We start from the raw sequence: 13441 nt of genomic DNA, 5'->3' as shown, positions 1-13441 counted from the left end.
AATAGGTAAGAAATGTCTCGCGAGAAGTGAGGGAAAAGCAACTTTTTTTGACAATATTTTTTATTTTTTATTTTGTTTAATTCTTATTTAGTTATGAGCGGGGGATTTCAAATGATGTGCCAAAATTGCTTGCCCCACCCCTGTTTAAAATTGCTTGAATGACCCCCCGCTTGCCAAAAAATATTTGCCCCCCCCGGGCCCGGGCTCATAATTATTGCACAGCCCTTAAAATTATGAATAATTAATCATGTGATCCACAGGACCGCAAAGAAATACCCCGGGGAAATACCAGGGCCTGAGAAATGCTATCCAATGAGATCGCGTATTGGGTTGTTTCGCTTGTTTCTTAGGTTTATTTATAACATCCCCATTCATAAAAAAATTTCATGTTGACATCGACGCATTCGGCTTGTTCATTATTCGGATTTCGATGTCAACTAGTGGTCTTGTGGGAAGAATATTAATTATATTATTGAAAGATTTAAAAAACTTAAAATAGGCTAAACTACCCGGGACAAACTGAACTATCAATTGTTCTCTTCAAAACTTTCTTGTATTAAGTTGTATTGTAATTTGTATGCAACCTCTAGTCTTCCGATCGATCTGTGATGACAAGCACACACGTGTTGTGGTATACCATCCCATCTTGGTGGACGGACATGGTATGAATGGAATGTGGTATACAGCGCGTGGCATATAAACCAAGCCCTAGACGGTGACCCTATACACCCTGGATGTTCTACAAACTCCATTGCTTTGCACCTGAATCCCCCCCCCCGGGGGGATTTCACCTGCATAGCATGATAGAGACGTGGGAATGTTTTGACTAAGAGTTTGACTTGTGCATGCGACAAAAATGTACGTCTCAATTGAAATGATGACGACTGGTGAAATGCTTCGAATGATCTTGTATTCTTGTTGATATGGGGAATTTTCCAACAAAGAAGGAACTTCAAAGATCTTCTCAACACCTCTTCTTGTGTCTTTCTTGATCACTCTCTCACACGCACATACCTGGAATAAATAAATTATGAAGTATCAGAATAGGAATGACAGCTCTTCAGGAATATATGAAATCGTGAATCATGCATGTTCATGATGTTTGAATTACATCCCGTGATTTCATCGCCTCAAAGAACAAGATGGAAAGGCCTTCGATGGCAAGCCATTTATAAATGAAACGGCTATCGACATTACTTTCTGGAATAAATTGCAGCTTTTATATTTTTGATGATAGATTTAATATAGAACTAAAGGTAAGATGATTTTAAAGTCGAATAAATGCCGTGACTCGGCGAGAAACATGAATAAATGATGATGATTTTGTGGCGAAGATCGGGGCGAAGATAGTCCGATACCGTAACGCTGGAAGGCACTCGGCTCAGGCGATCGCGGAGCTCGGGATGGTTTGGTGCCATGCTTGGTGAAGTTTATTTCTCTCTTCAACTCTGGTAGTGGCAGAATGTATTATATGGGTCTATATTTTACGATATTTTGCCGCAAACAAAGTGATAATCGTGAAAATTAAGCCCAATGATAAGCCTTCTGTAAATTTTCATTATGTATGTTCTTCCATCGACGCATTTTATTTTTATCTCGATCGTTCTTCATATATTTTTCTTTTTTCTAAGTTTTCCCCTAGCTTTATTATTAATTGAATAATGATAAATTGTTAGTCAATTTATACTCAATTTAATACAAGTTACATCTTTATGAAAGACAAATTCGAAAGAAAATGAAAACAAATGTAATTTTAATATTTTAAACGTGTAACTAGTAGGCCCTACAATACATAACATTTTAACCGGTAAAACCAAAACCCGTTATGAAATTTCGCATGATTGACCGGCCGGTGGTGTTAGAGTTAGACCCATGTTTCCAGATGCATGTTTCAGTACTTCGGCATGTACGTTGTTTTATACTTCGGAACACGGTCAACGAATCATATCAAGGGTTTTGAACAGCTATTGATTGCATTGCGAACTGAAATACCACTTCCGAATGTGTGTGTCACTTGTCAAGTGCTTGACAAAGAAGAGCAAATTAGATTTATAATAGGCTTATGCCGTGCAACAACCCGCTCATAAACCGCGCGGGCAGTTGGCTGGTTAGCACAACTTTTAACTGTACCACGCAAAACCGTGCAAACCGCGCAAATCGGTATGATCTGTGAAGATCGTTTTTGAGCGGTCCATGCAAAATGCCGTGCAAAACCCACGCAATTTTTGCCCGGTGGATTCCAGCCAGTACTGAACATAATGACGGATGTCAAACCCAGGGTGCAATTACATAGTGATGGATGTTGATCGCAAATTTATCAAAAAATGGGCATCGGGAAAATGTTGAGCATGTAAATTGTATTGGGCAGATTATAAACTTGCCATTAATGTTCAGCAATTCATGTGTCTATTAAAAGTAGACCCTTGAAAGATATTTTCAAAATGTTAAAATGTAGTAATATGGTACATCTCACATATGTAATAGATAATTTGTCAAAGTTATCCGCCACTATGTCTTGCGCAATTATTTTGAGAGCTCATGATTTCATGAACATCAGTCACTATATGGATTTTACCGTAAAGTGTAGATCCATCATTATATACCTCATATATAGATTCCTGTCATCTGATTGGTTGAAAGCGCAGTCATTGAATTAACTATGCCCGCAAAATGAACTATGGACCGGTCCATGGAAATGAACTATGGACCGGTTACGTGCGTCCCAATCACACTGCGCAATCGCAACATCCACGTATCCATTCGGTATATAAAACAAATATTGACTGCTATATTCGGGACATGGTTAAGATTATAGGCCCGCGGTGATCTCAAAACCATGCTATGACCCTCGACTGCGCCTCGGGTCATAGCATGGTTTTGAGATCACCGCGGTCCTATAATCTTAACCATGTCCCTCATAGCAGTCGATATGTGTATACTATGTAATGCACCCGACGATTTTTGTCCTCTTGTCCAAAAATCACTGAGGACAACTATGATGAGCCATGCACTTGTCCTATGAACAACCAGATATTTTACTGGCAAAATCATAATAAATAAATAAAATTTAAAAACATAAATAAACTGCACATATTTATGGTGTTAGGGTAAGCAGAATCTGTATGCTTAGGTTGTCCTCAGGACAGCCTTCATTTTTCCTTATTTCGGACACTGTGTACATGTACTGCATTCGTTCCATTAACCACCCAAGGCACTTAACAAAGTCATTTTGGGTGGACGTTATTTTTTACATTGTTAAGCCGACAATACTTACAAAAGGCACAAAATATTCATCCATCATCATCAGTGTGTCAAATGTTTCAGACAATGATTCAGATTTGGATGGGCAGTTTGCTAGTTGTAAAGTCACTGGGTGGGCGCTTATAGGGGCATGGCGGTTAATGGAATGAATACGGTATCCCAAGTAAAACTTTTTATTTACTTCTTGATCATACATTCGGAACCTCAATTTTTCGTCCACTGACACCTGGCATAAGCGCCACTGCCACGGCTGCTGCCGCTTCCCGATCCATCACACCCCTATGCAAATCATCTCCAGTTTTCTCACTGCTAGATGATTCCATCTTCCCATGAGTTAAAGGCAGCTTATGATATTTATTAGACACCGAACTACGACTCTTCTTGCCTGAAATAACCGGTGATTCCGAATTGTGATGACTCACCTGTTTCCTTTCAGATTTTGATGATTGCACTCTTTGACCACTTATACCTATATGAATGAAATCTTTATTTGTATTAGATGAGTGTTCTCTAGACATGTCACTGGAATACATGTATGGAGTTCCATGTGATCCTGCTGATAAACTAGTCGTCTTCTCTTGCTGTGACGCAACAACCTCATTATCATCATGAACCTGCCTTTGTTGCGGGGTTACTTTAGTCAAAGGATTCAAAGTCTGCTCATTATATGAAGCTATTTCAGTGGTTGGAAAGCGCTCATAGCTGTTATTAACTGAAAACAAAGAACTCTTCCGTATCTTCTTGGATACTGGTAAACTTGTTGTCCCACTAATGGATTTCAGCCGATCTTCCATGAGGATTTCATTAAGTTTTTGTCCAAGAGCTGTTACCAAATCTATCGCTTTGCTATTATCATTAGCTTGTAAGTTTTGGTACTGCTTATGTCTGATCTGTGTTTTACTAAGATTTAAGAGCTTTGTGTCACTTTGACGACCTGGTCCATTTCTATGGAAATGGCTCTCGCCATCTGCACCCACATCAGAATGATACTGCAGGTCATCATCTTCAACACTATGCCTTCGTCCTCGTGGCGTCATTTTTACTACATACTGCTTGTGATTATGTTCATCAAGGCTCGATGCATGTGCATCACCACTTCCATCATGTTTTGTATATATACTTGGTAATGGTGCAAGTTTTTTCCTATCGTGCAGACCCTCAGTAGATGGTTGCTTCATCAGTGTCTTCTCCAAATGTTCTCTGACTTTATCAATATGCTGTTGTAAACTAGGATGGACCTGCCTCTTCTCTGGAATATCAAATGGTCGATACTGTGTCCCACAACCAGGATTGTATTTGTAAGTTCCCGGCTCGATTTTGTTCTTCCAAGATGATTGCTCTTCTTGCTTTCGTTTCTTAGCAGCTGCATTTCTGTGTTTACGGTCCTTGCTGGATTTTTCAACCCATGCATATTTCACATTAGGACGAGCCAAGCTCCATCCTGTCACAGCGTCTCTCCAATCTCCACAGAATAATGTACCAATAAGTCCCTCTTCTTCATCTTCTTCACTATACTCCATCAAAGAGTCAATTAAGACTCTGTCATCCTCCTGTGCTATTACATCTTGTAACGCCACTTTCAAAGGAAGGCGTCCCTGCTGCAGTGGTCTATGGGTCCATAATGAGAATGACTTTGAAGGCTCTTCTTCATCAGTTTCTTTGCTCACATTATCTTGCACTTTCATCTTGAATGTCTTCTACATCAATCCTCATGTTGGTTTGATCACACTTTTCATTTTGGTGCACATCATCTTTGTTGAAAGATCTGTTGAAATCTCTTGGGTTGCTATTTCATTGACTGCTAACCTGCAGAAGAACATAAAAAAACAGCAAATTCAGTGATTTTTTACATGCTTCGCGCGCCTTCTTTGCACTTACGATAAAATTTTTAACACACTACGCGCACTTTCTTCTCTTAGCTCCTGGCACCTTCCGCTCCGCGTTCCGGCAATGAATAATTTGTCTTGAGTCTGTGTAGGTGGAAGGGGGGGGGCGTAAAAATGTTCGACCCAAGCAAAATAGGGGGTTGTAAAAATATTTTGGCCGCGATAGGGGGGTCATAAACCTCCGGTCACCGACATACAGGGTTCAAAAGAAATAACTCCCCCTAAAATTACAAAACATTTCTTTGCATAACTTGTCATAAATTTTGTTGATTTGAAAAATTCAAAAAGCTGTGAATAGAGGAATCGTTTGTCAACCCTTCCAAAGTTGTTTCATTTGTAAAAACAATATTTTTGCTCAAAATTAATCACATTTTCCAAAAATGATGCTTTCAGAAAAAGTTGCACATTATGTACAAAGCATTCTCGATATTAATGTTAAGGTTGGTTTAATTCTTGGTTTTTCATTCACTTTTCTGTCTCTGATTCTTCAGGCACCCATGCAACCATCATTCAGTGCAAAACAAAGATTTGTTGAACTTAATTTTGACGTAAACTGAGATTTTCTTTGAAGTTTTTAATCAGCAGTTGTTTCAAAATGAAAAAATCACTAGGAAGGAGAAATGAGCTCTTCACGCATACATTTGTCCTAAAGGGTGAACATTTACCTGTATTAATTGGATCGGTTGAAGCATCTTGCATTTTGATTGAAAATTATGGCTTTCTTGGATAAAGGTGTAACACTCATGATGTGGCCACACAAGATTGGCTGCATGCAGTTAATTGGCTGGATGCTGACTTACAACCTCCAATCTCTGTTGGCCATTTCTTCTTTGTCATTGCTATAGATCTTTGCAACTGTTTCAATCTACCATTTCTTTTTTCATCTCTCCAGCCAATGAAAGAAATAGGCATGACACTACAAACCTTATTTCTACTCCTATAGATATTTTACACTTTTTGAAACACTGACTGAAAACCCGATTCATGTCAAAATTCATGTCAATGAATCATTGTTTTATACTGAAAGTTGATTGCATGGGTGACTGAGTAATCGGATACATAAAATTTAAGAAAATAAACTAACAATTAAATCAATCCAAACATCGATCACGTTGATATCGAGAACGTTTTGTACATTGCATGTATAGGATGTTGAAAAGTGCAACTTTTTCTGAAAGTATCATTTTTGGAAAATTGGGAGGGTAGCAAAAAGATTCCTCTATTCACAGGTTTTTAAATTTTTCAAATCAATCAAATGTATGTCAAGTTATGCAAAGAAATGTTGCGTAATTTTAAGGGGGTGTTATTTCTTTTGAACCCTGTATTTGGGACACCCCGCCTTCCGAAGAAAATGCCAGCCCCCTTATGTCGAGCAGCTTTTTCTATGTGGAACTGCTATTTAAATTTCCATATATGTGCGATTCTCTCATATTTTGGGTCAAGTGAAGTATAGACTATTTATAATGTACATATCAGGGCCTAGATTTCGTCTTGGTTTGCGAGAATCAAAATCCATCATAGTCACTGCACTTACTGTATGATACAATGAGAGAAGTTGTTCTTGCAACCAATCTTATGAGAATCATTACGACCTTTGTAGGTTTCCAAATGTGTAGGTTTGCCTTTTATACCTAATGTACATGAATGATCCTAGTAATTAGCTCTATGTTAAGGGAACTGGAATGAGCGTTTTGAGCGTGTCGACAGCATTTTTGTGGGACATGAGAGCACATCAGACCTATCGAATTGCATTCTGAATACGAAGAATGTCTTTCTGATATCAAATAATTTTCATTTTATAAAATTCACGATATAATACAAATTTTATGACAAATTATTAAAGTTTGATATTTTTCACATTTTGGAGATATAACAGTCCTCGAAGTAAATTTTATAAATTTAATGATATAGTCTTAAAGTGTATGTAGCTGGGAGGAAAAGCCGATGATCAATTGAAAATTTTGACCTTTCATATTGAAGATATGGATTTTTTTCCCAAAAAGACCTTATTTTTTTTTTGTGTTTTGGGAAAAAAATCCATATCTTCAATACGAAAGGTCAAAATTTTCAATTGATCGTCGGCTATTCATCCCACCTACATACACTTTAGGTAGAAATCATCAGATTTATAAAGTTTACTTGAGTACTGTTAAATATCAAAAATATCAATTTTAATGATTTGCCATAAAATGTGTATTACATTGCTAATTTCAAAAATCAAAATTATTTGATATCAGAAGGCCATTCTTCGTATTCAGAATGCAATTCGATATGTCTGATGTGCTCTAATGTCCCACAATAAATACTGTCCAAACGTTCATACCCCTTCCCTTAAGTAACACTCCAAAAGTGAAAATATATTTAAAAAAAAAAATTTTTATAAAGTATGGGCGTCCAACGGATAACCTGCAGTGAATTTCTGGTCATCCGCCAGCAAATCTGGGCTTCAATCAGGATGCCAATCATGCCCAAAAGACCTAATTTTTTTTGGTGTTTTGGGAAAAAAATCCATATCTTCAATACGAAAGGTCAAAATTTTCAATTGATGGTCGGCTTTTCATCCCACCTACATACACTTTAGGTAGAAATCATCAGATTTATAAAGTTTACTTCGAGTACTGTTAAATATCAAAAATATCAATTTTTAATGATTTGCCATAAAATGTGTATTACATTGCAATTTCAAAAATCAAAATTATTTGATATCATCAGGCCATTCTTCGTAAATATTCAGAATGCAATTCGATATGTCTGATGTGCTCTAATGTCCCACAATAAATACTGTCCAAACGTTCATACCCCTTCCTTAAGTAACACTCCAAAGTGCAAATATAAAAAAAAAAAAAATTAAAAAAAGATTTATAAAGTATGGGTGTCCGACGAATAACCTGCAGTGAATTTCTGGTCATCCGCCAGCAAATCTGGGCTTCAATCAGGATGCCCATCATGCCCGGATCATCGGATGACCAGTTGACTTCAATTTTCTCACTGCACGGTGTGTGTGTGTGTGAGTGGGGGGGCCTTTTGGCACATCAAATTGGGGGGGCAAAGGTTTTTTGGCATGTCAAAAGGGTGGGGTAAAGATTTTTGGAGCGGCCAAGGGGAGGGGCAAGCGATTTTGGCAGACCATTTTGAGAATTCACCACCCGGGATACACATTCATAAAATATTACACAGCCCTAGTAGATAGTTCGCCACGTAACTTGTATGGCTCAAAATTCGGACCGCTCGCCATTAAGTTTACTGTCATTGTGTATTTTGAAACTGTTGACATTTTAATGATCCCCGATTCCCGGTAAATTATTTTAGCTGTGTCACATGCATAACGCTTGTGGGAACCAACCAAACTTCGGAATAAAAAACATGATCGCCGATATCGATGTGATGTGGGACTTGCATAGGATTGCCCAGAGATTAAATTTGGCAAAATTTGACCTTTCTAGGCAAGTTGACAAAACTTTGTGTGCGTATAAAATAAATAATATGATAAATGACTGTCTTAACTTAAGTAAGTATAGATGAGTTGACCTCAATGTTTATCAACAAAGGCAAGGGAATGGTATATCTTCATGCAACCACTACACTATTCAATAATCTTATTGTGATGTGGCGGGAGTTTTAAAAACACAGGCCCTGAACAAAATATGATGCGTGCGCATACTGCCAGGCAAAAAAATTGGAAATTGTGATGATGCGTGCGCACACTGCCAGGCATTGACGTCAGAAGTCAACTCATCTATATGTCCATCGCTTTTGGTGTTTTGGGAGACTGTGACGGATCCCAAACAACGGGTGACGGAGCCTATTCTCCACTGTGTAATATTCCTTCACCATTCTGCCGTATGGTCTTAGCCAATATACGCTGGACAGATAGTATTGCTATCAGTTTATGAATGAGGACAATGTATAACTATATTAAAGTAGGTATGCCCACATAGCTTATTATAGAGGGTCTCCTTCAACTCCCAACTGTGACCACAGAAATGGCTTAACTGTGTAATCCCCATAGGAAAATACAAAAATTTGAAATTTGGACACCAGAAACATTACGTAGTTCAAAAAATGTCAATTGATATACCTTGATACAGAAGTTATAGTACGATTTTTTCAAATACAATCACTTTTCTGTAAAATGGATCACCGTGCTGAAAAATGTTGCATACCGGTACTTGCTTTTTTTGTACATACTACAATAATTCATTGTAGGTACGGTCAATGATGGTCACCACAGAATTTGGAAAAATACATTTGCCCATAACTTTGCTAATTTTTGTCCTACAGGCTACAGACATGCCCGGCAGACAGTGTCCGATTTACAAATTTTTTCCTACCTGCACTGGTGCATGTAGCCCAAAATTTCTACATGCACAGCAAAAAGTGTGCATGCACCAAAATTAAAGCAAACATAAAATCACATTGAATCAGGATCATTGTCAGTTAAGCTTGTAATAATATTCCCGGCTCCACTGTCATTGTCATTTTTATGCCGATCGATCACTCGCTGATTTCTTAGCCAAAACACTGGATGCTGTGGCTTCATCTGTTCTAGAACTAGTCGCCGACAAGGTGCACGATTTCCAGAATGATGTAAGTTTTTTTTGAGCTATTTCCTTTTTTGCTGGACATTATTATGATTATTTTCCGTAGGTAAACAAATATTTCCCACGGTTTAAATTCTGGTTCTTTTTTTTTCAATGAAATGAAAATGACAGCTTCTACATGTGCGAGGGTATCGGGAATTGGTGGATGACGTCACATTACGCTAGCCAGGCCCAGATGCAGCGAAGTGCGGTCGCACTTCCCCCAAATTTGCAAAAGTGTACCAAAAGTCCCAAAATTGTAATTTGCGGCGTAGCGACCCAAAAAAAATGAGGTTTTTTACGCTTTTTTGGGTCAAAAAAGGTCCAAATTTTGGGAAGAAAGTCCACTTTTCAGAAAATCGCCCCCTTGGAAAAAAGTCCACTTTTTCAAAATCAGCACCCCCAAAAAAATCCTGCGTCGGGCCTGACGCTAGCCCTCTAAGGGAAGTCATAGTCTCGAACCAGACTGTATGTGGCTATCTCGAATGTTCGTTAGGATCGACAAGTATCAGACCGACGCAAACTGGCTGTGTAGGAGACTAGGGAAGTCAATGAAAAAAAGTGACAGTTCTCACATGATAGGGGTATCGGGAATTGTCAATTGCGCGATTTGCGCCAGCCCTTCTAATGAAGTCAGGATATTGCGCTAAAAATAGATTGGGTTTTTCCAAATCGGACTGACTGCTTGTTTACTTTTGTATATTGCCTTGTCATATCGCTAGCGCTAAAATCGTACATGCACGCGTGCAGGCAGGTAGTGAAAAGCTGCATGCACAGAGGGAATGTTACATGCACTGGTGCAGGTATGCAGGTGGTAAATCGAACACTGCCGGCAGACATGGTTGACCCCTCATTTTTTAAGTTAAATAACCACCATTCTAAACAAAAAATTTCATGAGAAATATCCTACTTGAAAATTTGATGATCATAGTACAATGTACCTATAAATTATAATTAAAGTTCCTAGTACTACATGTATAGAGAAGGTCATGAATGATCAAGCTGAAGTCTATGACGGAAATAAAACAGGTATAGGACTAGTACAGCCATGACAGGCCGGGATGCGATTATTTTTTCCGTTTTTCATAATTTTTTATGAGAGAATAAAATCATTACATGTTCTGAGAGAATAAAATCATTACATGTTCAATTCACCGGTAGATCCGCCATGAGCTGTTGTGGCGTGTGGTGGTGAGCTATACGACATGTAATCGTTAGTGTAGGTATGCTAGGTGAATTCAAATTTGCCATCAAACTGCATCATTTTATATATCAAATTAAAGCCCTTGAGTAAACAAAGCCAAAACTGAAAACCTTTTTTTTCATAGCACTTTCCATAGCAAAGTTACATCTTGTCAAAGATTGACTTTCATCAAAAAGATTCAGCTAGCAAAATTCCCCAAAACGGCATTTCGGGGTGTTTCTAGATCCTAGTCTCAAGCCTCCAGCATACTTTCCTGCCGCTTGCCGCTGCGGCAAGCGGCAGGGCGTTTCAACCAATGACAAGCCTTTATTGTGTCCATTCCATTTGTCTGCAATGCGCGTGCACCACGCCGCTCAGCGGCAAGCGGCAGGGTAGTATGAAACCAGCATCATTATGATACCAGCTTTTTTTAATGGAACTGCTATCAAAATCCCTCTAAAATTCCATGTGTGATTGTCTTATCACCATAAAAAATCATATATTTGGGTCAAGAAAACATATTTATGTAGGTTTCCTTGACCAGCCTGTTCTTTTAAATTTCTATGTAAAATATGTACCGGTATTGAGTTCTAGGCGAATTTGGTTGACTAGCAAATGGGCGATCTTTTCTTTTAGACCACCCGAGCTATATAAGGTTAAAATTACGAATTTATCAAATTAAATTTTCGCATCAAGGTAAAACATGCTCTTAACTATACAAACATACCTTTTATTTCGTCAAACAAGCTTTATTTTGTTCCAAAATCCATGTTTTTATCGCAATTTTTGCCGTAAAAAAAGCTGAATGCAAAACCGGTGATGCAAACTCCAAAACTGTTTCGCGCAGCACAAGCGCTTGATGCACGCTCATTTTGATGGTGATTTACGCTCGCGTATCAAGCGTTTTCAAGCGCGTTTGACAGTTTTTGACTGTGTGACGCAATTCTGCATTTATTCAAGATGGCGAATTTATCGAAAAACATGATGTATTTTTATTTACAAAATTACTTCATTTCGCAAATTCTTTGCCACTATCCACTGATCTGATCATCTTTTTATGTGACGGAAGTGATGCTGATTTTATGAAGGTATGTTTCTTGCTTTTCCGATAATTTTTAAATTGTTTTTTGAGGCAAAACTTTCCTAGCAAAATGGCCGTTTTCACTTGTTTTCAAAAAGTTGTTTTAACCTTGTTTTTTACCCCATAATTTCCCTCATTTATCGAAGCCCTGCCCTCCTTCCACTACATTAAACCTTGACTTCAAAGTGTTTGGCAACTGTTTAAGCTTGATGCAAAAATAAACCTTGATGTAAAAGTAATAATTTAGTCCCAATATAGCGAGAGGGTGGTCTAAAGGAAAAGATCGCCGTGTTAAAACTAAGGTTTGCCTGGCATACCTAGTTAGTGCACACTGGTTCAAATTCGAACGGTTCTGATTTTTTCTCTCCTTTATTTATAATGCCAGTTTGTCTGAGCTCCGTTTCTTTAATTTTCATAATCAAACACGGAATAAAGCAAAACTCACTGAAAAAATATGATTTTCTGAAAAATCAACTGATTTTTACGTACGTATGGTATGTGTGTTAATATATGATGTACGAAAAAAATAATCGCAGCTGTACATGCAATTGCAGGCCATCTCAAGAAATTGAAGTCAGGGCAAGATCATTTGATTTAGTGTTTATATATATTCAATGTACACGGTGTCAACAGTGGTCAAGGTTGCCAAATTCGCAATCTCATGATCTGTTTTCCAACACGTACATATGAACAAGCTTCGCCGTTGCGACGTTCACGATATTTCTTAGTTAGACGTATAACTATGCATTTCAACACCATTTAAACCTTACCTTATTTCCTCTACGAATACATAATGTTAATATCTACAACAGTTTGTTCGTGCTGATAGCAAAATCAGCGAAAATTTCCATCTGAAGACCGACACACACAATCAATCAAGTTGTTGATCATAGAGATGCACTTTGACCAGATAATGCTAATCTCTTTTTCCAGTCGCTGATATAAAACCTGCGAAGTGATACATCATACATCCAATGAATTCACCTGTTTGCTATGGAATCGGATAGCAACGTTTATTGTTGGACCCGAGAGCACATCAAACGTATCGAATTACATTCTGAATACGAGGAATGTCCTTCTGATATCAAATAATTTTGATTTTTTGAAATTTTCCAAAAAGAGCTTGGCCTACATTTTATTTTTGGGAAAAAAATCTATATCTTCAATACCAAAGTCCAAAGGTCAAAATGTTCATGGAGGAGCTTCAGCCTACATAGCACCGGCGTGTCCAGGATCTTTTCCTGCGGGGGGCTCAGCCCCTTTTTCAGATTTATGCGGGGGGCTTTATGGCTAAAATCGCCAAAAAACGGCTGATTTTACATGATTTTTAACAAAGTGCGGGGGGCTTCAGCACCCAAAGCTCCCCCCCCTGGACACGCTACTGCATAGCATTACATTAGATTTATTACTTTGAGGACTGTTAAATTAAAAAAAATTATCGAGTTTTAAT

At 38.1% G+C, this 13441-nt stretch overlaps 1 protein-coding gene across 1 annotated transcript; it reads right to left on the bottom strand.

Moving 5' to 3' along the window:
• Nucleotides 1–235: 235 nt before the first annotated feature.
• LOC140136113 (uncharacterized) lies at nucleotides 236–12886 on the bottom strand. Its single transcript, XM_072157819.1, has 2 exons — nucleotides 12762–12886; nucleotides 236–5067 (listed from the first exon to the last, which is right to left on the bottom strand). Exon 2 carries the CDS (start codon nucleotides 4944–4946, stop codon nucleotides 3450–3452), a length of 1497 nt encoding a protein of 498 aa, XP_072013920.1. The 5' UTR covers nucleotides 4947–5067; nucleotides 12762–12886; the 3' UTR covers nucleotides 236–3449.
• Nucleotides 12887–13441: the final 555 nt, after the last annotated feature.

The sequence above is a fragment of the Amphiura filiformis genome, chromosome 16, assembly GCF_039555335.1.
Source record: "Amphiura filiformis chromosome 16, Afil_fr2py, whole genome shotgun sequence".
Taxonomy (NCBI): domain Eukaryota; kingdom Metazoa; phylum Echinodermata; class Ophiuroidea; order Amphilepidida; family Amphiuridae; genus Amphiura; species Amphiura filiformis.
The sequence above is the reverse complement of the archived record's forward strand: the minus strand, read 5'-3'. Positions and strand labels throughout refer to the sequence as shown.